The following is a 24,253-nucleotide window of genomic DNA, read 5'->3' as shown; positions in this document are numbered from 1 at the left end:
TGAATATGAATATATTCTTATGAATACCATATATGAATTTCTTGAATAAGTTTTAAGTTTACTAAAGAAACCTTCTGCCAGGGCTGAAGGAAAAAGATTTTTAGATCACAATTTTGCCCGCCAAATTCAAACACCAGCTGCTTCTTTATGAAGTTGAGGTGGAAAAACATTTATTTTGAAAATTTAAAAAGTGTTATGTTCTTTACAAAATATAAACTAAAATATAGCAAAATACGCGCAATTCGCCTGTGCTAGTGCACACATACACAGCTTACATTCATAGTTAGATTTTAATACGTTAATTTATTGTAAATTTATTTCGTTAGTCGTTTCAATTGCCTTTTGCGTGATATCACCAAAGTATTATATTAATACTAGTTGTTAGTAGGTTTTACTGCCTTTTAGCATATAGTTGCTTAGTTAAAGTGATAGATATATAGCTTTCGAGTGCGGTTCCATGGTTCTTGAGTGTGAGTCCTCGCAGTGATAGTCCTTGATAGTCCTAGTTCCTCAAGCCGCACTTCTTTACAAATTTTAGTTACTCATTTAGAATCACAATTACTTTCATGTTTAGTTGTGTGCGCAATTAAAAAAATAGTGGAATAATATAGAATATTTTTATAAAATTAAAACAGTTTTAGTTTAACTTGTGTTTTATTACAAAATCATAATTAAACAAAAGTTGAAATGATGCATGGGGTGCCTTTTTTAATGTATACATTTTTAGCTGTTTAATTCACTACAAATACGATAATAAATTAAGATTAAATGGTTTTGTTTGTGGGTTGCCTAAATGGTTTCTCTCCTCACTTTCTAAATTAGAAAATATATATGCATTCAAGTCGTTAAGTACTGTCAGAAATCATAACAGTGGACATTCCTTAAATTTTGGTTTAGAATGTTAAACTCGCTAAAGTAAACGTGCGCACCTAGACTCTAAAAAATACAAAACTATATATTCTACAATATATATGCTTTTTTTTCTCAGTGTATAAAGATCATTAATCGATGGATGGTGGTCGGGTATCTTCATATATCCTTTTATAATCCTGATATCCACTTGGACCAGCCACTCCGCTATTTGTTATTGTTTCTCTTCTGTTTAGAGAAATCTTATCCTTGCTTGCTTTTCGATTTTAAATTTGTTGGTTTCTCTCCTAAATTCAAAATCACTTTATAACCTAGAGACAATTTCAAGAAATCTTACAATTAATCGGTTTTGAAACGATTCGAACGCAGTTCAGTAGCAAAATTAGGAACGAAAATGATACAGGTGCTTCTGTGATTCGTGTCGCTTCTTTGTGGTACAGGAGTTCTTAGTTCTTGGTTTTCTTGATGGCTTGGGTATTGAGAGTTCTGTGTTGTGTGTTTGTTTTTCAAAAACTGGATAACAAATGCTTTTGGTTTGGTGCCAACCGGGTACGGCTGTGTGTGTGCTGAGGTAAACAACATTCTACTCGAATTATACAAAAATTATAATAATAATTGAAAAGGGTCCTAGCCTGACGGAAAATGCAGTTCATTCACAAGTTTCGCTGCAGTTCAAATAATACGCTACAAGATTTGCATCGATTGGTTACAAGTTCTGTTTCGTGTGTGTGTTTAATGCACATGCTGGTAAGATGATCCGCCGCTGAGCTTTCCGCCGCCTCCTCCACTCGTTCCGAAAACGCTCATAAGATCGCCTTCATAGAGCGCAATCAATAGCATTATTCCCACGCCGCTCAACATTCCAAGTATTTGAAGCAGAAACTGTCCCAGCGACTTGTGCGAAGCCGAGATCTCGGGCATCTGAAACACGAAAAGTTTATTGTAAAAAAATAAAAAGTAAATTTAATTTATGTTCTCAATGGCAGCTAATTTTGTTTGAAATCTAATCGGATTAGAACTACTTACCATATCAACCAGAGCGATGTAGATAAAGAGGCCCGCGGCCACGGCGAACATCCACTGGGCCACGTCTTGGGACTGCCCGAAAGCAATGCCAAAGATCATGCCAATGAAGCTCAGGACACCAGTCAACAGGTTGTAGTAGACGGCCGATTTTATCGACATGCCCGCCTTTATGAGAATGGCAAAGTCGCCCAACTCGTGCGGCAATTCATGACAGAAAACGGCCAGCGAGGTAGAGAAGCCACCGGCAAGATTCTCGGCAAAGGCGGCGCCAATGGCCATGCCGTCGGTGAAGTTGTGCAGGCCATCGCCCATGATAATCATCCAGGCCACGGCACTAAGGGTTTCCGGAGGCGAATGAACGTGCCCGTGGCGGTGACTGTGTCCGTGGTGGGAAGATTCGTGCTCTCGCAAGATGACAGTGACATGATTATCCTTGTCTTTCGCATTGTTTGCAGCATACACCGCATTGCCATCCAGATCCGTGACAATGGTGTTGTTGTCCTGGCTCTCTCCTGGCTGGTTCTGCTGGTGGCTATTGTGCTTGTGATTGTGGTTGTGGTTGTGGTGGTTCATCTCCACACAGTTGGAGTGCAGGGTGGAGAGCAGCGATTCGGCAGCGGCGGCCATGTCGTTGGATCCCTCGTGATCGTGTCCCAAGCCATTGGGAGCATCGCCGCCAGCGCCCGCCGCCGAGGTGGCTCCCTCCACTCCAGCCGGCAGGTGCATCCACTCGCTCTGCTTGTTGTTCATTGTGATCTCGTCATAGCAGTAGGGATACGAGCTGTACTTCTGCTTGCAGATCTTGTCCCCCGCCACCGAGTTGTTGACGGAGGAGTCCGGATCGCGCATCACCTTCGCACGCGATGGCTTCTTCGTCTCCTTCTTCTCCACACTCTTTCGCCACTCGGAGATCATGGTGAGCGAGTGCTCTGTCGCGTAGAAGAAAATGATGCCGCCCAAGCAGCCCAGTCCCTTCATGATCATGCCCCGTTCATCCTGGCCAGCCAGAGACTATCAAATTGATTGAGAAAGGAGGCAATAAGTCAACCATAACCCTTATAAGGGAAACCATCAACTCTACTCACATGGGGCAGCAAATGCAGAAGGGCATCGCCGGTCATCGTACCCACGGCAAGCGCAACCAGATACTGGATGATGTACTTGTAGTACCGCGAGCCCATGAACGGAATAATGGCCACTCCGACAAGGCCCAGGAGGCCGCATGCGAACACCGAAATAAAAGCATAAACCCACACTGAAAATAAAGAAAATTTATTATTTACGTAATGCGGAAAAGCTGAGTCCACTCACCATAGAGGAAGTCCCTCTCCTTCTCAGTCTCTAGCAGCTGCTCCGTGCTATCGATGTCGGAGAGAACGGACGGATTTATGCATCCTCCGCTCTGGGCTTTCAGCTCGTGGAGGAGCACCGGACACAGGTAGAGCATGTCCTTTTCGCTGAGCGTAAAGTTCCCGCTGTCGTCGCTGGCGTGGGTGTGATTGTGGTGCAGGGGAGCGCATACGACGTTGGAGTTGGTTCCATTATTGTTCAGTGTGCAGTTCTTGAGCTGCAACTGATCCTGCTCCTCCTCCTCCTCCTCGTGATGGTGGTGATTGTGGGGCTGTACATGATGCACCAGACGACTGGCAGGCACGCACTATAAGAAGAGGATACAGTTTTTCATTTATTTGAAAGTTATTACTAAAGATTCCTTACGGTTCCTTCACTGGCTCCACTGGGCATGTCACGGAGGTTGAGCTCCTGCAGGAATTCCTCAAACCCGCTGGTGGGCATAGCCTCTTTCTGGCCCATCAGCTTCTCAAGATAGTACTGGGTGATCTGCGGGACACGAGAATCGACGGCGTTGTGATGGCCATGATCGTGGCCGGCGTGACGCTTCTGTCTCCTCGAGGGCGGGCTGGTGCTGTAGTTGGGGGTGTCGTCGTCGCCAGAAGCGGAGCGCTGCTGCCGCCGATCGGTGGTTTCAATGGAGGGATTGAACTGGAGGTTCGGGTAGACGCGGGCATTGAGCAGCTCCTGGCTGGTGTAGGCCACCGAGCCGAGGAGGTTCTCGATGTGGTCCTGACAGTGCAGGCGGTGTGCACACAAAAGGCACACCACACAAACGGCCATAATGTGTCGCGCCATCTTGCATCGATCAGGGCTTCCTTCTCCTTCGTTTCACCGAGTTCCTGATCCTGATCCTGATTCTCTCTTAGCTTTCGATTAATTCTATTTAACGCTGACTGGTCGTGGGCTGAAGGTTTACTGCCAGGCAAGATCTCCCACGATCATTATATACCAGGAATTGTAGTCAGTCGGTTTTCAGTTTTTATTCTTCGATCTGCAATGGAGAGAAAAGTCAACTGGGGATTAGCCAAAAATAATTGTAAAGAGAGAGGGCTGATTATAAATCGTTTATGGGGTTCTAATGCCAGCACCCCTTGTCACCATCCCACACTCATTAAGCCCGGTCCGACCCGGTCCGGTCCACTTACAAAAGCCAAAGCCCATTGCATAACCAAAATAGTCAGCGGACCAAAGCGGAAGTTCAAGTTCGTTCGTTGGTGGATCGTGGATCGACGCCTCCAAATATGGATCACAGATCACGGATCGGAGAGGTAAACAGACAGCCGAGTGGCTGGTTTCAGGTGCCAGCAGATCACCATAAAAGGGGGGCTTCCATTGCAGTCGTTGTCTATCAAAACAAAGAATTTTTTGTCTGGCTCTGGAGGTGGGTGCTGGCTCGGATTTATGATCGGATATTTAAACAAGAATATGATGCCTAATTTCACGGCTGATTGGATTTTGTTTGTACGACTCTCTCACATTGATCATTGGTGTAGAAAACTTGAACAATTTAATCTTTGATTATTAACTTTTAACTGATAAATAGTTTAAAATTCACTTGGCATTAGCATACAGTTTCCTTATCGCGGAATTAACTTTTCAAAACTATATATTTAGAACCTAAACTTAAGATTGCAACACTCTCTGATAGTAGAACTCATTACCCGAATTACATTGTCAGGATTTAAATGGAAGCTTATCGCTTGATGGAAGCCCCTAATCTGGAGCCAGAACTGCGAGGAATTCCATGCGGCTCCTCCAGTAAACAAACAGCGACTGGCACGCGCCGAAAAAGCGTTTAGAAAAGTGCCAAAGCCGACTCAAAATTTCTCCACAAAGAGACTCTCGAAATAGCTTTGTTATTCGGCGGGGGCTGGGAACTACTTGTTCGAATATGTGTGTGGGGAAACTCGAACCATTTTGCAATTGCGCATTAATGCCACAAGTTCGGGCTGGTTAGTTCAACAGTCCTGCCTGCATTGAAATCCAATTTATTGATAAAACTTTGGCGAAAATTTACGACAGAGGTGAGAGAGGAGGAGCCGCACCGCACTACACGTGGGTGGCTTGGCTGGTTATCGACTTAATAAAAGCGAAAGTCAAACACCAAAATAATGCTGGTGGAAATGGCTCTTGCATAAGGGGAGATGGAGGCGTGAAGGTCAAAGGAAGTGGGCGGCTAGGCTCGGCATTGACAAGGACAACCGCCTTGGAACTTCCTGCCAAGGTCGCTCGCGGGTTGAGGAGTTAAGGGTTAAGGGCTTGCCGATTGCCAAAGGTTGTGATGGCGGTTCGCACTTGTTGAGGAAATTAACTGCCATTTGCAGGCAATAAAAATCAATCAAGCGAATTATTTGCATTTTCCAAAATTCAATTCACAAATTCCCACCAAATCGGCCACCAATATTCCCAATCAATCCCAGTCCCAGTCCGACTGAGTCAATTGGTCAAGTGCTGCCGCCATTCGATGGATTTTTTATTTTATTTTATTTTTTAGTTTGTTATCTTTTTTGTAATCAAGCCTAATTTAAATTCTGTTCGCGTGATTTTAATGAAATCACTGAGAAAAACGAGTAAACGAGTGAGTTCGTTTTAATGTCGCCTTCAATGCTACACTTGTCATTAAATAATTCGATTAAATTCACTTTCTTTCAGTCACCACAAGTATCACATTTATTTCGATTTCAGGATAATAAAGTAATTCCAAAAATAGCCCGAAAGAGTGTCAGTTGGGAGGCACTATCGCTCCTAGTTCATAAAACTCTTTTTCCAGATAAGAACTAAAATTCACTTTCTCCTTTATTGATGATGATTATTTTTGATTTATCAATTAAATTTCGTACTCAATCAATCAGTTTGCCGAACCGAAGCGATCTCCAATCCAAACCACCAGCCAGCTATGCCCTCGCTTTGCAACTGAGCGGCGCGCGTCGCTTGCGTTGCGATTTATAAGCCAGTTTCGTTGTTGGCCCCTAACTTGTATACATATATATCTAGATACATATATATATCTGGACTCCATTAAAGCATGCCCACATCGAAGGCGTGGCCGATTACAGACCATGGCTAACTGCAAAGAAAATATTAGACCAGACGACTATGCATCTGGCTTGTTGTCAGGCTTGGACCAAAAGGATTACGATTCTGGGCTTCAAATCGAATGTCAATCAACTAGTTCAATGACGAATTAGAAGAGAAGATCAATTTCAAGGTGGCGCATGCACTTAAAGATCAGTTCTTCGAGTTGTAATTATTACTAGGCGCTAGTTTGAAGCTTTTTTTAGGAGCAGTTCGAGAGAAACAGCTGTCAAAAGTCTCAAAAACTTTGTACCTCCGAGTCATTTCGGGCAATTTTTAGCTCATTAGTCATCTGAAATTCGCCTGATATCTCCCATTAACTTTTTGCTGACTAAAGTTCGCCTGATACCCCCACTTTTTGGCCCAAAAAATCATCTTTCTAGACCGAAACCCAATAACTTGCACAAATATTTGCTTTCAAAGCTTAATAATCATCTTCTCACGAGTCTTTCAGACTGAAATTTCAGAGGTACAGTTGCGCTGGATTGTGAAATTCTTTTGGGTCTCGAAACTTGAAGCTGAGTCAGCAATTTCGCGCCACATCTCCCATTTCCCGGCTTCGTCCAATTTCGTCCGATATCTTTACATGAAATTTCATAGCTGACTGCGACTGCTTTCCGTTGATATATTAAATGAGCTTTTAATCCCTGGAAGTCACTGGCTTGTTGACTCACGAAATAGAAATAAATCAAGCATGATATCTCCATGATATAAGGTTGAAAGCCTTGGAACCTTAGAATCTGAATTATCTCCACTTTACAACCAGAGATTGTGCAAAAAAAAAACGTGGAAAACTCGCTCCTCACACGATTCTATTCGCGGCGCTGACGTAATTTTTAATGGCTCTGCCTGAAATTTCACGCAGACAACTGCATGCCAGATATGCTCGCTACCTGCCAGCTAATTGTTCGTTTACCTTTGCTCCTCCACCAACAAATTTCATGCCGAAATCTTCGGGTAAACCTTTCCGCCAGTCCAAACACACATATCTACATATCTATGTATATACGAGAACCCTCCATCGCACACACCTTCGGGAATTATCTTTTCTTTTTTGCGCCATATGAAATTTCAGCAGGCGCGTCGGGGTTTTGATAGATTTCTGATATAATTTGAAGCCAGTCGGGGGTCAGGTGACTGCTCCAATGGAGTTCTGGCCGGATCGGACTCTGCAGAGGTCGATCACGGAATCCGGACGGGACAACGACGAGGTTCTGACCTTGCTGTGCTCCACTGCTAGTGCTACTGGCAGATACGTGGCTTTGATACTTATTATGCGACTGGTAGCCCGACTACTGACACATAACTGATGTTGAAGGGCTGGCCATAAGCGATAAATAATTCATTTCGGGCATCGGAACGATCGTCGTAGTAAACAGTTGGCCACAATTGTTTGTTTTTCCGTGTGCACTGGCTCGAATGTGGAGGAGGAGTAAAGTTCATTGATATTCTCAAATATTACATCACATTTTTACAAGTCTATAGCCTCTGTCAAGAGCATCCAAAACTCTCGATAGTCTCCCCTCCATTTATAATTGATTTAGATTCTAGTGGCATGGACAATTGTGAATTTCTCGCCCGATAAGGACACTGAGCCAACACTATCTATGATTCACCCGCCAGCCAGCCGCCCACCCACATGTCTGAAAATAACAGACCTGAGTGGCGAGCGACCAAAAGAGCACCGAAGGAAGCCGAAACACATGTTGATTATATGGGTCACTGGGATGATAAGAGGCCACTAGTAGTTCTGAATCGTTCTGATTCCCCGGATTTTGCGTAATTAGGCTCCGACGATAGCGACACCCACGGCCAATGAAAAATTCATGAATATATGCTGATCGAAAATAGCATAAAAACGTGCCGAGTGCCGAGCGCCGACAGTTATGTCGTCCATGTCCCGCTCCGGTGTCAGGGTATGGGTGAGCGTGGTTGTCAAAAAATCTCTCGCACATGGAAATCCGTGCCGCTATAAATAAATATAATGACGAAGCGGCGGAGCAGGGGTGCTGGGGGTGGAGGCCCGTCACATGCATTTTTTTTTTGTTTTTCGTGTGTAAGAAAGTAAAATCTAGCAATCACAAGAGATGGTGCAATTAATAGACCGTTGATAGACACTCACCGTCCCGCGGATTCACAAAAAAAATGGATTTCAATACACACGCGGGCGCTTTGTATTTATCAATTCCCTGATGCTGGTCCGGACGAATATATAGCTTCTCTGGGATGGTGGGCGGGGTGGTTGCTGAATGGAATCGCCGTCGAGATAACGCCGAATGTCAATTAAGCTGCTATAATCTCAGATGAGCAGGGCAAGTCAACCGGAGCGGCGAATTTTCCTCACAGAATTCGCGCAATCTGCACTGACTCCACAATCGCACACAGGGGGCGGCCACAATTACGCAAGGGGCGGGCTTGGTGTAAACATTTTCCGGACTCGATGGACTTAAACATATGCCGCCGCTGCCATCCCACACTTTCGCATTCACCGCCAATATAAATATTAAAAAATCCGCAATAATATTTTTTAATGCGTGCCACAGCTGTCCAGGGCTGGCGAATGAGGGTTGCTGCCATATATTTCAAATTCTAAGCGATAGTTGGCAGCCCTAGTCGGACTATCGATTTTTTTTTTTTTAATTTTGTTTCAAAATTAATTTGTATACATAATGTTTTATTTAAGTTAATTTGAAGTCTTTAATAATAAATACGTTAATATATTTAATTTAAATTTAGAATAATAATAGCCAGCAGATGATTTTTTGATAAAAAAAAATACTAAAAAGATTTGGTATTTTGTAAACTCCCTTCTCCTGTCATCTACGATAAATGTTTTGAGGCACATTCCAGCAGTAAATAAAAACAAACGAATATTTCAAATATTTTTCCAAAATGAGCAATTTGCAGCATTTTACTTTGGGTAAGTGCAATATATTTAACTCAAAGGCCATTTTAAAATTTAGTTTAATATATATTTCTTACCATCAGGATCCTCGAAGCCACTGTTCCCGGATGACGGCATTCTCCGGCTTTATTCGATGCGGTTCTGTCCCTATGCCCACCGCGTGCACTTGGTTCTGGATGCCAAGAATGTGCCCCATCACGACATCTACATCAACCTTAAGGAGAAGCCCGAGTGGTTCCGCGAAGTGAGCAGCAGTGGCAAGGTGCCAGCTTTGGAGCTCGTCCGGGAACCAGGTCATCCTGTTTTGATCGAGTCGCTGATCATCTGCGACTACCTGGACGAGAAATATCCGGAGGTGCCGCTGTACCCCAAGGATGCCCTTAAGAAGGCCCAGGATCAGATCCTAATAGAGCGTTTCGGCCAGTTTATCATGACCTTCTACAGGATTCTTCTCAACCCGAATCCTGCCGATCTTGTGAATGACGATATCTTTGCCGGACTAGCCATCTACGAGGAGGAACTGAAGCAGCGTGGAACCGAATTCTTCGGCGGCACTGCGCCAGGGATGTTGGACTACATGATTTGGCCCTGGTGTGAGCGTTTTGCTGCTTTGAAATACGATCGTGGACTGGAGTTGGATCCAGAGCGATTTGTTACTCTGGTGGGTTCTGGAACATTTAATCAGCTTCTTTATTCTAAGATTTTCCCATTATTTTAGCTTAAATGGCGCGATTTGATGCTCCAAGACCGTGCTGTCAAGATTTTCCACCTAGATGGAGAAACCCATGCCAAGTACATGAAGTCCAGACGTGATGGCAATCCCGACTACAATATGCTCTAGTAGGTTTTCATTTATAATTAAGAAATGTGTATGGTTTAAAAGAGTTTTCTTAATTTTAGCAAAGAAACCAAGCGCCCAAAATTGGAGTAAACTTACGAGGACAGCATTTAAAAATATTTTTTGAGCAATTGTACATACATAATGGTAATAAATTTGAACATAGAGCAGCTATCATGTGATTAAAAATGATTGTTTTTACTTAATTTTAAGATTTTTAGAATGTAATGTTTTTGGCGCTTTTTTAAAAAAGCTTATTTTTTCCCGCCACACCTGTGCTTCAAATTTTTATCGATATATTGGGAATGGTTTGCTATATAAGGTCCACTCTGGAATCCAGTGGCTGTCACTCGATTGGAATACTTCTGCTCCAACATTTCACGGCTAAGGAATTGTCTTAGCATAGTTAACAAGATGGCCCTGCCGCAAATGCACTTTAAACGAGGTGAGTGGAAGGTGGGGGGTGATCACTTCAAGGTCATCGGATCATCAGGAACAGTGACGCGGCATTTAGATTGTCAGAGAATAGTTTTATCTCGCCCTGTTGGAGGCGTAAATTGCGGCAGATAGACAGTTTAATTTTAGCCAAAAAGTAGTGGAAACATTTCGAATGACGTCAAAGCCGTCTACTGACAAATCGACTCACTTCAACAGGTTCCCCCAAGCCGGAAATCCCCGAGGATGGCGTCCTGCGCTACTACACGATGCGATTCTGCCCCTACTCCCAGCGGGTCAACCTGATTCTGAACGCCAAGAAGATCCCACACCACACGGTGTACATTGATCTAAGCGAGAAGCCGGAGTGGTACATCGACTACAGTCCACTGGGAAAGGTTCCAGCCATCCAGTTGCCCCAACTCCCAGGCCAGCCGGCTTTGGTCGAATCCCTGGTGATCGCCGAGTATCTGGACGAGCAGTATCCCGGCGCAGGACCTCTTTTCCCCAAGGACCCGCTGCAGAAGGCCCTCGACAGGATCCTGATCGAGCGTCTGGCTCCGGCAGTCAGTGCCATCTACCCGGTGTTCTTCACCAAGGACCCTCCAGCCGATGCCATTCCCAACTTTGAGAAGGCTTTGGATGTGTTCGAACAGGAGATTACCAAGCGGGGAACGCCCTACTTCGGTGGCGATAAAATCGGCATTGTGGACTACATGATCTGGCCCTGGTTCGAACGGTTCCCAGCTCTCCAGTACACCCTTGATAGCAAGTACCAGCTGGACAAGACGCGCTACAAGAACCTCCTGCAATGGCGCGATCTGGTGGCTCAGGATGAGGCTGTCAAGGCCACTACCCTGGATCCCCGCATCCATGCCAAGTTCATGCGAACCCGCCATGAGGCCAAGCCTGACTACGACATTGCTTTCGAGCCGCTGTAGAGGAATGGGATTCCAGAATACTTACACTTGCAATTTATTAAGTTATTTAAATTCAGAGTAGATCGATTCTTTGTGTGGCAGGAAAACTAAAGCTGTACTTATGAGCAGGATTAGCTTAAAGCAACTGTTAAACAGAAAAATACTCCTTAGCCAGATAAAAGAAACATAAATAACCTCTAATCTGTACTCTCATTCACCCGGCGCTTGGGTTTATCCACTTATTAGTCATCGCAGCCCTCGACTAATCATGAATGATTAAAATTTCAGGTTCAACGAAACCAGAGCTTCCCGACGATGGGGTTCTCCGCTACTTTACGATGGCCTTCTGTCCATTTAGTCATCGGATTCGCCTCATGCTCGCCGTCAAACAGGTCCCTCACCACACCATCTATGTGGATTTGATCGAGAAGCCAGAGTGGTACAAGGACTACAGTCCTCTGGGAAAGGTACCTGCCGTGCAGCTCACAAACCTGAAGGATCAGCCCACTTTGGTGGAGTCCATGGTCATTGCCGAGTACTTGGACGAGCAGTATCCCGGGTCAGGGCGACTGTTTCCCACTGATCCGCTAAAGAAGGCGCAGGACAAGATCCTTATCGAGCGTTTTGCACCGGTGGTCAGTGCCATTTACCCAGTTTTGACCTGCAATCCCAATCCTCCAGCAGATGCCATCAAGAATTTTGAGGCAGCACTGGGCGTTTTCGAAGAGGAGTTGGGAAAGAGGGGAACTCCTTACTTTTCAGGACAGGCCATCGGCATTGTGGACTACATGATTTGGCCATGGTTCGAGAGGTTTCCCAGCATGAAGATAAATAGTCAGTACGAGCTGGACGAGAAGCGGTTTGAAAAATTGGTAAGCCAATTGGTTCCATACTTCTAGAGATGATTTCATATTCTAACCCTCATAATTTCAGCTTAAATGGCGGGACCTTGTGGCCCAAGATGAAGCTGTGAAGAAAACCGCATTGGATGTGCAACTGCATGCCGAGTTCCAGAAGTCCAAGACCCTGGGTAAACCCCAGTACGATATTGCCTTCAAAAACATTTCATAGAATCTAAGATTTTTTATTCATTCCAAGAAGAAATTGCCAATAAAGGGATATAGAATCAAGCCTCCTTGACCAGAAGGTTGTAGTTGGGATGTCCAGCGGCACGCGTGCGCAAGAACTCGGCCTGCACCTCTGCCTCCATGTAGAAGGCCATTACAGCCTGGTCGCGCTTCATCCTTTCCACCCATAGTGTCTGAAAAGGGATTCTCTCTGAGATCTTTTCAAATATGAGAGATGACGAATAATCTTACCAACTGCGGGAATCTTGCTTCATCGTAGTTGTACTCCTCGCCGCGTTGCAGCTTCAGCAGCTCAAGGCGCTCGCACCAGGGCCAGATCATGTAGTCCAGGATGCCCGTCTGCTCCCCGCCAAAGAAGTCCGTGCCGCGCCGGCTCAGCTCCTTTTCGTAGGTGTCCAGGCCAGCCCAGAAGGGCTCCAGATCACCACCATCGGAGGCCCTGAAAAAGGCTCCCAGCACCGGACCGAAACGCTCGATTAGCAGCTTCTCCTGCACTTTCTTGAGGGGATCACGGGGATACAGAGGGCGTAGGGGATACTGTTCGTCCAAATACTCGCAAATTAGGAGCGATTCCGTCAGCACCGGAGGTCCTGGCTCGCGGACTAGCTCCAGCGCCGGCACTTTGCCTTGGGGATTCTTGTCCAGCAGCCACTCCGGCTTGTCGGTGAGATTGATGTAGATGCTGTGGTAGGGAATCTGCTTGGCGTCGAGTACCAGGTGGACACGCTGGGCGAACGGACAGAAGCGCATGGAGTAGAGCCGCAGGATCCCATCCTCGGGAACATCAGGTGTGGGAGAACCTTTCAAGCGATTCAGATGAGTCTATAGCTAAGTATCCTTTAGCGTGGAATCCTACCTTTAGCCAAATGCCTGCCGTTGCTCATGATGTGCGTGCTCGGATCTCAAAATGCAAGTGATGACATCTCCAGGTTGGGTGGTATATAAAGATCTGATCTGGCCGCCCTTCGCCGGATGGCTTCGGTTACCCGGCTGAACTTGGAGCGGCGTGGGGCAACCTTTGCGGCTGACATACATAGGCACTCTGCTGGATACAGTAGAGATTCTATAGAACCAAAAGGTTCTACTTCTGAACTTATAATTTAATAAAAATATACATTTTTCTTAGATTTTTAAATATTTTTGTATTTTTTGTAGTAATTTTTAGATAACTTTTCATTAAATATTTTTAGTTAAATTAAAGTTATTTAGCTTTAAATCTCAAACTACAAGGAAGCCAAAAGATCGTAGTTGGCTTTGCCTGCCTTGCGGGTGCGCCAGAACTCCAGGTGCTGCTCCGGAGTAGCGTAGAAGGACTTCACCACCGCATCCTCCTTCAAAAGCTTGATAAGCTTGGAGACGTTGGCGAAACGCTTCTCATCGAAGCTGTAGCTCTCCTTTGTGGCAAACTCCAGCACAGGCAGGCGCTCCAGCCAGGGCCAGATCATGTAGTCCACAAAGCCGGGCTTGTCACCACCAAAGTAGGGTGTTCCCCGTTTGGTAATCTCCTGCTCGAAAATATCCAGCGCCACCCAAAATTCTTCGATATTGGCATTCTGGGTGAGAATCTTCATGAAGGCACCAGTGATTCCACTGAAGCATTCTACCAGGATCTTGTCCTGGGCCTTCTTCAGGGGATCCTTGGGCAGCAGCGGGTTCTGAGGGTACTTCTCATCCAGGTACTCGGCAATCACCAGCGACTCAATGAGCGAGGGCTGGCCCTTCTCGCCCGGCAACTGCAGAGCTGGAACCTTTAGGAGAGCGCTGTAGTCCACCAGCCATTCCGGCTTCTCGGTGAGATTGATGTAGACGGTGTGGTATTTGATGTTCTTGGCGTTCAGGACGAGATGGGCCCGCTGGGCGTAAGGACAGAAGCGCATGGAGAACAGGCGGAGAAGGCCATCTTCGGGCAGAGTGGGTTTGGGGGATCCTGAAAGATATTAAAGAGATTGTAGTGTTTTTTTTTAACCCTTTTGGTTGAAAGTGAGTACCAATCTAAGTGGCAAGTTAATATTGAATGATGAGTGCCTTCCTGCTGATAAGTTTTTGGAAAACAGCAAGTCATATTTATAAAGTTGATAAACCCAGACTTGCCAAACATAAACAGATATGTTATCTACTTTCAAAACAAAAAAGTATTCTGGTTCATTCGCTACTAATCGAATTAAAGAGAACCGGTTGACAGAATGTGGGATAAATTATGACTAATACGATGACTTGTATTAATCTATAAACTATTGGGATCACGCAGCCAGAGAATGATGAACAAAAATTAAAAGTGATTTAAAAAATTGTGCCTCAATTAAATCATCTAAAAAAATGTCTAAGTGTCTAAAAAAATTTAAATTATTAACTTTTTAAAAACCCACACTTGATGGAATGCCGAAAACTTGTTTTGATAATACGACCCGTTCTCTTATCAACATTTTCTGTTACCTTTAGCCAGGTGGAAACCAGAACTCATGATGGCTTTTAACATAAACCGCAAAAAGCAAATTAAAGTAAAAAATTCACTTAACCAGTCAACGTTTCTTTGTCAACTAAAGTTTTTCTTCGACGGCGCTCTGTATTTATTTTTAAAAAGCTTTTTGAATTAAGCTTTTATTAATAACCTAGCACTTAAGAGTTTTAAGTCCGACTACTCTTTATCTTTTCCATTAAATGAAAAACAAAATTTCATCGTCGTTGGTTTATTTGCAATTAAAACGCTTTTTTCTACATTTTGCCATTTGTTTGGGGAAGAAACGATTTTCTTCAGTTTTTCTGTTTTTTTTCACTTTTGCTTGCAATTTTTTTTGTTTAATCTACTTAGTTTTTTAATAATCACGCCTGCTTGTAAATATATATATGATGTTTTTTACACTTATAGATGTTTTTGGGGGGAATTTTTTTGTTGTTTTTTTATAATTGAACTTCCAACTACTACACACATTTAGAGATTTAAGTTTATAGACTTTTTCCAAAATGTTTCTATCGGCGGACGTTAAAAACTGAACTTAATCTATGTACAAAAGATTCTAGAAATTTCTATTGAAGTCGTATAAAAAATTTATATTTCACAAGTCATAATTTCACGACAACTATTAAAAGCTATCAGCTATTACATTCAAAAAATTAAGCACAAAAAAATAGAGTAAAAACAATAACAATGACATTGAAAATTGTTACCTGAATCATGAATTAAATGATTTTGCATTTCCAGTTTTTATTACTTTGGTCCTATACTGTTATTATACCCTTGCAGAGGGTATTATAATTTTGGTCAAAAGTGTGCAACGCAGTGAAGGAGACATCTCCGACCCTATAAAGTATATATATTCTTGATCAGGATCACCTCCTGAGTCGATATAAGCATGTCCGTCTGTCCGTCTGTCCGTCTGTCCGTCTGTCTGTCTGTCTGTCTGTCCGTTTGTCTGTCTGTCCGTCTGTCTGTCGGTTTCTACGCAAACTAGTCTCTCAGTTTTTGAGCTATCGAGTTGAAACTTTGCACACACCCTTCTTTCCTTTGCAGGTAGTATATAAGTCGGAACGGCCGGGATCGGTCGACTATATCCTATAGCTGCCATATAACTGATTGATCCGAAATGCCATAACTTTGGTGTTTTTTAAGTTAGAGGGTTGGGACTTTCCACACATGTTATATTTGACCAAAATATCTTATGTACTAAATTTCATAAGGATCGGCCGACTATATCCTATAGCTGTCATAGAACGGTCGAAATTGGCATAACTTTGGTGTTTTTTAAGTTAGAAAGATGGGACTTGGTACAGATTACTCTTTGGGCAAAATAATTCAATATGCCAAATTTCATAAGGATCGGCCGACTATATACGATCCGCTATATATTTAATAATATAAGATGCGTGGCGCCACCTAGCGGACTGCGACTGAACTGCAAGGGTATATCAACTTCGGCTCCGCCCGAAGTTAGCTTTCCTTTCTTGTTTCTTTTTAAAAATGTATTTAATAACAAATTTGAATAAATCTTGGATTCCCTTAACGGAAAATTCTGCGCTTGGGGAATCCCCTTAGTCCGCTGCTTACCAACACTGGAATTTTTCAAGTCCTTTCAAATGATTCAATTATCGATTGCGCGTTGTTCATTTAATTACACATTTTGTTTTTACTGGGGAATAAATATCTAAAACTAGGTAAATACATATACTTAAAAAAAATCTACACAGTTGAGTTAAATCTTATGGTGTTCGTTTTCAAACTGTTAGCTTTCATTTGATTTCTTGATTTTTTTTCCATCGTTGCCTGCCGATTCCGATTCTAAATTTCGTTTAATGTTTCGTTAATTTTTGTTTTCTGGTTTTTTTAATTTGTAAGTTTGCTTTTTTTTGTTGTTGCTTTATAAAATATGCAATACTTGGTTGCATTTTGATCACGGTTCTTGCTGTTGCATTATAAATATTCCCTCTTCTTTCTTTGATTACTGGAACGACTTGAATTTATCGAACAAATAGTGTTTTGATGCTGCTGTTTGAATAGCTCCTGGACTCTCCTGGGCTGGGATTTGGTTGTGGTGTTCCAAGCATTTGCATCTGGGATCGAGTGGACCTGGAATTTGTTTGGCTGCATTTGGCTGGTGGACACTGTGGAAGTGGAAGAAGATTTGCTGCTGGGGGCAGGACACTCTTTGAAGACACCTTAGGACACACATCCCTTCTGCTCGCCATCCTTTTTGCTGTTGAACATGGCCAGCTCGATCTCAGTGTGCTGATTGTTCATATGACGAACCCATTCCGCAGGAGTTTCAAACGATCTACAGGACAATGAGAGCATGGATATCTTTTCTAACATTTAAAGATCAGATCCAACTTACGTGGAGCACAAGTCGCAGAGCAGGGTAACGTGATCATGATCCATGTTGTTCTCCTGTTGCTAAAATTAAAAAAAACTTAATCTTTTAAACTTAGGCGGATAAAATCCAGGACTACTTACCGATACCCGGCGTCGTTTCTTTGGCACATAGGTTTTCAGGGCTCCGCGCAGGGCGAGATTGCTGGAATTGCTGGCTGCTGTAGGAGCACTTCCACTGGCACTCGGCGCTAGGAGATTGGAGCCTGAAACTGATCCTGTTGTAGGACAACCTGGTTGACTATCGCCGGCATGTGTCCCCAAGTGCCGCACCAGCGACTTTGTGTCCTCGAAGGACTTCTGACAAATCTCGCAAACAAGCAGCTGCTTGAAGTTGTTGTAGTCGCGCAGCGTATGCTCCTCGGAATCCTCTGGGGGAGAAGCCCGATCCCGATTGACTTCCAGCTTGACAGCACTCATCTTAAAGTCCAGCGGTTGCTTGGGCGATCCCATGGGACCCTCCTCGTGGTTGTTGTTATTGGCATTCGATGCGTTGGGTGGGTTATTGCTCCAGTCGGTTGGCTCCTGTTTAATGGTCAGGAAGTTGTGCGGATGCGGATGTGTCGGATGTGAAGACGACGGTGGCGGCGGCTGTGGCGGTGGGGGAGAGACGGCCAGACGGGAGGACACCACGTGCTCGAAATGGCTGGGAGGAGGTGCCTCATAGTAGTCGAGACTCCGCTCGCAGGCGCTCTCCCTTCGTAACCGCCGCTCGTAGACCATTCCCACCTCCTCCCGTTCGCATAGAGCCTGCTCCTCGTAGTCTGTCCGCCGGAGTGTGGTCTCTGCAGGCTCTGGATTCGATCCAGCGCCCATGGGGCAGCTGCTGCACCCCACCTCGGTACAGATGGTTATGCCCTGGGGAGGAGGGACGACCACTGATCCACTACCGCTCGCCGAGGAAGATTGTGGTGGTGGCTGTTGGGAATCGACAGGAACGGGACCTGGGTAGCAGCATTTATCCTCCGGATCAATGGCCACCTCTTTGTTGACCGAAATGCCCAGCTTGCTGCTGCTGGCCACGCTCAGGAGGCCCGTATGGGTGGCCATCTTGGGTGACTTGACAATCACGGGGCTGTCCTTGGGCATCACGGAAACCCCCAGGCCTCGGAACTGCTGATGCTGCTGCTGATGGTGGTGGTTGTTCTGACTGTGACTGTGGTGCGATGAGGACAGATGATGATGGTGATCCAGTGCGTATCTGGGCTTGCTGCTGTACAGATCTCCGGTATGTTGCGAGGCCATGGTTTGTGGCGGCGGAGGAGGCAACGCCGATCGCGTGCCATTCGAGACGTACATGGCGCTCGTCTCCCGCGGATGTAGATGTCCGGATAGGGAGTGCGGATTACTCGGGCCACCGGATCCTCCGCCACTGGAAGCGCTGGTACGGCACAGGCCGCGAATCTTCAGGATTTCTCCACCGCGAAGCACCTCGTTCAGGATGTCATTCGAGACTGTGGCCTCGCCGCTATACATATACTGCACCAGGATCTGGATGGCTCGATGGCTCAAGTCTGGTGGCAGCACCACATAGAGCACTCCGTTCGGGGACGTGATCGGAGCTGTTTCAAACATGGTGGCAAAAAACTGGGACGAAGCGCTCAGGATAAACTTGTGGGCCGAAATTCCCACCGTGGGTATGTCCGAGGGAATGCCGCTGCTGTTGTATGAACTGTATAGCACCACATCAGCAAACTTTTCATTTCTAAAACAAAAGTATTGGGTTTTATTTATAATTTTGTTGTAAAAAGAACTGAATGTTGACTTACTTGTAAAGCGTGGCTATGGAAGTGTTTAGATAGGATAGGTGGGAGTCCCACTTAAGGTGATAGTTTTCGGCGGCCATCTCTGCGGCGGCAGCGCCTGCAAAACAACAAAATCAATATTAAAATCAATAAAACGCTCCGTATTTAATGGGGTAGTTTTATTTGAAAAGACTTTTTCCCCACAGTGGTGAGGTTTGGTTGCTGCTCATCTCTGACAGTGCGTATTTTTAAGTTGGTCACACTGTTAATTTACTTCAATTTTTTGCAAGCTCTTTTTTTATTGTCGTAAATTATAAAAAATATTCAACGAAATGTCCGACTTTGACTCAAGGCTTATAGAACTAGTACGTGCTAACCCAAAACTCTACGAAAGAGGCTTGAGGAGCACTCCCTACAATGCGCAAAAAAAGCAAAAAACCGAAATCTGGGGCAGCATCGCCACTTCCTTGAACACCAATGGTAAACAAATAAAATAACTTTAATATTCGACGTTAAATCTCTGATTTCTGCTTAGCGAGCACCTGCATCGCACACTGGAACAATCTTATGACCAAACTACGTCACGAACTGGCCAAGGAAAAGGCGGGGGGCAACGGCTCCGATTGGAATCTCCTGCCCCAATTGCGATTTGTGAAGCATAGTCATCACCACCATAGAATCCAACACCGTACGGAGGACGTTGCCCAGCGGTCTCCTAAACCAGAATCTGTCGTAGGGGATGTGCACGACGAGGATGATCAGCTGCAGGAGGCCATGGACGAGCAACTGCCGGGGACCACAGTAGCCACTGCAGTGGTTTCTGTCTCAGCGCCGACCTCTGTTCCTGTTCGCGCCGAGTTAATGAAGAGAATTGAAGCCCTTCTGGAGGGTCTAGGCCAGGATAACCGCATCAAGGCCGAGAAGAGAATTCTGGCTTACCTTTGCAAGTGCAATCTTTCTGCCCTGAACGAGGAGCCAATAGACAACATAGTTATATAGGAAGGACTATGCTACAGATATCATAGACTACGAAAAACTAATCCTAGACTGCCAGAGACAAAACAATCTACCTTTCGCATTTGTTGACTATGAGATCTATGCAAATCCTTCCAAAGCAAGCTAATTTATGAATAGTTTTTAAAAAAATGCACTTAAATTATGACATTTAAACCTCAATTACAAATAAGAGATTTTAAAACTAAATCAATCGCTTAAAACGACACAGAAGCGATTGATTTGTTGGCCAAAGATGAGAAGAATTGAAACAATTAATCTAGAATTAATTTGTAATTCAACAAAATATAAAGAGAGACTAATAAATATGTAATAATAACATCAGAAACATCCGCTTCGATAGCCAAGTTAGGAAACGACAAAGGATAATAAATCCATTTTGGTTAGGAGACTTTTGCTGCGGGGTGAGTCGGTCGGTAGTGGCGGGTTAGGTGGCATAGAAAATCGAACTCAGCCACGCCAAAAACTCCTACTATGACGCAGCTGGAAACTGGCTACTGGTTACTCTGGTCAAAAAACAAAAAAGAGTCAAAGAGTGCGCGCGCAAGCAATAACATGTCCAATATCCTCGTCTGGATCGGCACGAGATTGGTGGAAGGTGGGACTGGGGAGTGCGACGACGCCAAAACAAGCATTTAGTTTATTAATTCGAGGACTCCCCAACGGGGCCGAGGGCGACTGCCAGGCAGGGCAGTCGAAAACAAAACATAACGAGCGAGGAGCGTCGTCGTGCACCCTTAACGACTGAAACACAGTTTGCCACCCCCCAGTATCAGCCTCCCCACCACCGACGCACTAAGCCACTATATGAACTACTCCTACGGGCAGCCACCTTGCTGGTGGCCCCCATTCTCATCCTACATTCCCTGGTCCCCCGTCCGGTGTCTCTCCTACCATCTCCTATGCCCATGCCCATGCCCCCTGTATTAACACCGAATTATCGATTGATTTCAGCACAAGCACAAAACAAAAATCAATAAGCTGACAAAGCCAAAATAAAATATTGTACAGTTCGGCATTGTAAGTTCAATTGTTCAATGGCACTCACTATAATTACAAGTTTAATTACTCGTTTATATATTTCGAATTATGGACAGTTTCAAAATAAGCGCGCCCAAACAATTTAAGAGCCAAAATGCGACGACATTCACCTGGACTTTCTCCGTTCGGATTACACTGCGGCGGGCACTGGCGACAAGAACTTATGGCGATTGAATGAGACTCCGGGACTAGGTTGTGGGATTAACTCAACTATTTATTATTGCTCCTCATTGACAACATTTGGCTAAAACACCGTGAGACTTGGCTTTTTGTGGTCGAGCTGGGAAAACTGCGCAGCACGTCGCTTCAAGCTTTCGCGTCGCTTGCCACCGAACGAATGAAATAGTGGCTGCAATTTCAAGACAGGACCTTCCACGGCGCGGCGTGAGAGTGTATGGATAGCAGCCCGCCAGCGGGAGAGAATGATTCTCGAAGAGAGCAAGCAGTCCGGAGCAGCCCTCGCCCTCACGTGCGCATTGTTATTGTTGTGGTTGGTTTTGGGTTTTTGGTCTTGGTCTTGGTCTGAAGTTATATACGAAGCGCGCGTTAAATTGATTTGGCCGAGCATATTGATTTTTGGCCTAGCACTCAGTTGGTCTCCACCACCTCTGCCTCTGCCTCCGCCTTCGCCTCCAACTTCCTCATCTTCTCCACTGGCTCCTCCTCTTCCTTCTCCTCCACTTCGCCCTTTGCCTCCTTAGCCGCCGTCTCGTCCGGCACATCCTCTTTCTTGGTCGCCTTCATCGCCTCCCATTCCAAATGCATTTGAATCGCCGTCGAGGTATCCTTTTTGAATAGCTCCCTCAAAAACATGGTAGCATAGGCGGCTGTAGGCAGGGAAAATTCCAAAAGCAGGGCCATGAATTTGGCCTCCTCCTCTTTGGGTTCCTCGGTTATGGGAATGTTTCGCAGGCGCTCCCAGTCGGAGGCTATGAGCGTATCCTCGGGCGTGTTGTACAGGCGAAAGCTCCATTTGAGATCACTGGGTTGAATGATCAGCTTGCGATAAGCTCCACCCAGAGAGTAAGTCTTCTCTTTATGTTTGAGCAGCTCCGAGGTGAGGCCTACTTCGGCGAGCATCTCGTCGTACCATTCTCGGCACTGGTTGCCAGGATAAGTAATGTCATGTCCTGGCAGAGGCAGCACCACATCAGATATTTTAAACTGCCCGCTGGCGATGTCATCTTCCGTCAGTGGCCGAACTTTTCGTTTAAAAATAGACTCCTCTTCCTCGGCATCCTCTTCGGCAGCATCTGGCGTAGTTTCTGAAACGTCATCGGCAGATTCCCCTGCGACTTCCTCCTCATTCAGTTTTTCCTTCTCCTCTTGCTGTGGTGGTAGGTCCTCCACATAAACCAAATCTCCAGGGATTAGCTTCAAGCCAAACTCCTTAATCCTTTTCGATGCAATCCTGTTGAAAATGTAGCTCTGGTAGGCATGGGGATAGAGCATTAGCATGTTGCGAGGAATCTGCCTGAGAGCAGTGGAGTACTGCGCCTCGCCGAACTTGGCCAATCCGTCCAGGAGCTTCTTCTCGATGAACTTGTCGGAGTAGATCTTTGCAGCTGCCGCGGCCGAGTCGCGCTTCTCCCACCACTCCTCGCGAATGGGACGCAGGAACTCCACGTCCGTGTCGCGGGGCTTCAGAATCAGTTCGCATGCCAGCTTGTAGTCGCATTTGAGAAGCGCCACGCCTACTTCGTATGTGGGTACACTGGCACTGTTCCCAAAACGCTGCAATCCATAATAGTTGATGAATCCGCGTTCCTTCACTGACTCTAAAGTAGTCTCGATGTCAGGACGCTTATCTCGAGCTATATGACGTAATGCAATACGGAAGCGATTGCCCTGCAGATCGCCTAGCTTAAGAGTAGTACTTCTGAAGCCAAAGTTGCCGACATGCACGTCCCGGAGGCAACGCGAAGCTCCCAGAATACTGTCAGGGGAGCGGCGTCTTATTGAGAAGTTTTGTGTTGTTTTGGCGCGCTTGTCTTTGGTTCCACAGTAATTAACCTGAGAGGGACGTAAGCTGCAAAGAATTGGAGGATTTATAATAAATTATAAAAAGAAAGGGAAGGTATGCTTACTTTAATCTCGAAGCCAGCGTAGAGACCACTTCGACAGTGTCCATATTGGTTTTGTGCACCAGAAACGTCACATACTCTCCGGGGAAGCTCCATCGATTGTCGCCCCTTCCTGGTTTTGGTTTTAAAATGCGAATTGTTTTCTTCTCCTCCGCTGCCTCTGAAGGCTTTTCGTCGGACGTGGGCTTCAATTGTTGCTGTCCAATGGTGGTGGACACCAGTTTGCCTTTGTAGAGCTGCTTGACCAGCTGGTGGACTTGTGTGCGCTTCTCCTTGTCCAGGCTGCTCACATCGATCTCCACCTTCTGCTCAGCTGTAGCGTCGTATTTTTTCTCGGCCAGATTGGCGATATCCTGCCAGACTTCAGCTCCAATTACGCCCTCCAGTTCCTTTTTCCACTTTTCCAAATCCTGAGGATCCACAGCTGAAGTAAGATTATACATTTGTCATTCAAAGTTATTACAAAATGGTAGAATACATACGCTCGATGGCCACCTTCGGTACGTTAAGATCGTTGAGTTCCAAGACCTTGCCCTCGGTGTCGATCTCGTTCACGTGGAAATCGGAGAAGCGCGACTTCAGAATGCCGGTAAAACCAGGCGCCTCGGGATTGGTGAACTCTGTGATGGCCACCTGGTCCTCGCGGAGTGTGACTTTCTGCTGTGGAGGTGTCCTGAACAAAAAGCCGGTTCAATTATGGATGGAGCATATTGTTTGAATTCGTTTACCTGTTGCGTGCGGGTCCATTGTAGATGGTGCGGTCTCGCTGCTTGCCGCGCCAATTATTCTTGTTATACGGGCCAGAAAAATGATGCCGGCGTCCCCTGTTGCGGTCTTTACCCATTTTTAATTCAAAACTCCCAGACGAAAACTTTGTTTAAAGAATGCCCCACGTTGTGAACAAGAACCATATGAATGAAGTGACAGCTTTCGGTATGAAGGCAAAATTTAGTAGGCTGTATTTCTGGTATGGTATTTTTTATTGGTATTTTTAATAA

At 45.3% G+C, this 24,253-nt stretch overlaps 8 protein-coding genes across 11 annotated transcripts; 3 read left to right on the top strand and 5 right to left on the bottom strand.

Annotated features, from left to right (window-relative positions):
* Window positions 1-635: 635 nt before the first annotated feature.
* Window positions 636-9,007, bottom strand: LOC6506965 (zinc transporter foi). 2 transcript variants are annotated; one of them, XM_014909506.3, is made up of 6 exons: window positions 8,447-9,007; window positions 3,613-4,240; window positions 3,208-3,553; window positions 2,982-3,151; window positions 1,897-2,907; window positions 636-1,791 (listed from the first exon to the last, which is right to left on the bottom strand). In XM_014909506.3, exons 2-6 carry the CDS (start codon window positions 4,042-4,044, stop codon window positions 1,603-1,605), a joined length of 2,148 nt encoding a protein of 715 aa, XP_014764992.1. In that variant the 5' UTR covers window positions 4,045-4,240; window positions 8,447-9,007; the 3' UTR covers window positions 636-1,602. The 2 variants fall into 2 exon arrangements, with proteins under 2 accessions (XP_014764992.1, XP_001956908.1); XM_001956872.4 differs by lacking the exon at window positions 8,447-9,007 and adding an exon at window positions 6,090-6,172.
* Window positions 9,008-9,089: 82 nt separating this feature from the next.
* Window positions 9,090-10,256, top strand: LOC6493033 (pyrimidodiazepine synthase). 2 transcript variants are annotated; one of them, XM_001956873.4, is made up of 4 exons: window positions 9,090-9,244; window positions 9,313-9,890; window positions 9,948-10,069; window positions 10,130-10,256. In XM_001956873.4, exons 1-4 carry the CDS (start codon window positions 9,217-9,219, stop codon window positions 10,158-10,160), a joined length of 759 nt encoding a protein of 252 aa, XP_001956909.1. In that variant the 5' UTR covers window positions 9,090-9,216; the 3' UTR covers window positions 10,161-10,256. The 2 variants fall into 2 exon arrangements, with proteins under 2 accessions (XP_001956909.1, XP_014764193.1); XM_014908707.3 differs by having other exon boundaries at window positions 9,948-10,144.
* A 105-nt stretch (window positions 10,257-10,361) lies between these two features.
* LOC6493035 (pyrimidodiazepine synthase) lies at window positions 10,362-12,552 on the top strand. 2 transcript variants are annotated; one of them, XM_001956875.4, is made up of 3 exons: window positions 10,374-10,512; window positions 11,711-12,294; window positions 12,356-12,552. In XM_001956875.4, exons 1-3 carry the CDS (start codon window positions 10,482-10,484, stop codon window positions 12,491-12,493), a joined length of 753 nt encoding a protein of 250 aa, XP_001956911.2. In that variant the 5' UTR covers window positions 10,374-10,481; the 3' UTR covers window positions 12,494-12,552. The 2 variants fall into 2 exon arrangements, with proteins under 2 accessions (XP_014764194.1, XP_001956911.2); XM_014908708.3 differs by lacking the exons at window positions 11,711-12,294; window positions 12,356-12,552 and adding an exon at window positions 10,722-11,623 and having other exon boundaries at window positions 10,362-10,512.
* Window positions 12,497-13,571, bottom strand: LOC6506964 (pyrimidodiazepine synthase). The gene is made up of 3 exons (XM_001956876.4): window positions 13,367-13,571; window positions 12,742-13,310; window positions 12,497-12,683 (listed from the first exon to the last, which is right to left on the bottom strand). Exons 1-3 carry the CDS (start codon window positions 13,392-13,394, stop codon window positions 12,549-12,551), a joined length of 732 nt encoding a protein of 243 aa, XP_001956912.3. The 5' UTR covers window positions 13,395-13,571; the 3' UTR covers window positions 12,497-12,548.
* A 59-nt stretch (window positions 13,572-13,630) lies between these two features.
* On the bottom strand, window positions 13,631-15,082 carry LOC6506963 (pyrimidodiazepine synthase). Its single transcript, XM_001956877.4, has 2 exons — window positions 14,944-15,082; window positions 13,631-14,437 (listed from the first exon to the last, which is right to left on the bottom strand). The coding sequence occupies exons 1-2, from the start codon at window positions 14,984-14,986 to the stop codon at window positions 13,734-13,736; spliced, it is 747 nt and encodes a 248-aa protein (XP_001956913.2). The 5' UTR covers window positions 14,987-15,082; the 3' UTR covers window positions 13,631-13,733.
* A 99-nt stretch (window positions 15,083-15,181) lies between these two features.
* On the bottom strand, window positions 15,182-21,397 carry LOC6506961. The gene is made up of 5 exons (XM_001956878.4): window positions 21,282-21,397; window positions 19,141-19,234; window positions 17,456-19,076; window positions 17,337-17,395; window positions 15,182-17,276 (listed from the first exon to the last, which is right to left on the bottom strand). Exons 2-5 carry the CDS (start codon window positions 19,215-19,217, stop codon window positions 17,162-17,164), a joined length of 1,872 nt encoding a protein of 623 aa, XP_001956914.1. The 5' UTR covers window positions 19,218-19,234; window positions 21,282-21,397; the 3' UTR covers window positions 15,182-17,161.
* LOC6493036 lies at window positions 19,343-20,364 on the top strand. Its single transcript, XM_001956879.4, has 2 exons — window positions 19,343-19,596; window positions 19,652-20,364. Exons 1-2 carry the CDS (start codon window positions 19,449-19,451, stop codon window positions 20,113-20,115), a joined length of 612 nt encoding a protein of 203 aa, XP_001956915.1. The 5' UTR covers window positions 19,343-19,448; the 3' UTR covers window positions 20,116-20,364.
* Window positions 21,361-24,202, bottom strand: LOC6506960 (pseudouridylate synthase 7 homolog). Its single transcript, XM_001956880.4, has 4 exons — window positions 23,984-24,202; window positions 23,738-23,928; window positions 23,259-23,679; window positions 21,361-23,200 (listed from the first exon to the last, which is right to left on the bottom strand). Exons 1-4 carry the CDS (start codon window positions 24,097-24,099, stop codon window positions 21,760-21,762), a joined length of 2,169 nt encoding a protein of 722 aa, XP_001956916.1. The 5' UTR covers window positions 24,100-24,202; the 3' UTR covers window positions 21,361-21,759.
* Window positions 24,203-24,253: the final 51 nt, after the last annotated feature.

This window comes from Drosophila ananassae, chromosome 2R, assembly GCF_017639315.1.
Source record: "Drosophila ananassae strain 14024-0371.13 chromosome 2R, ASM1763931v2, whole genome shotgun sequence".
NCBI lineage: Eukaryota > Metazoa > Arthropoda > Insecta > Diptera > Drosophilidae > Drosophila > Drosophila ananassae.
This window is presented reverse-complemented; position numbering and strand designations above follow the sequence as displayed.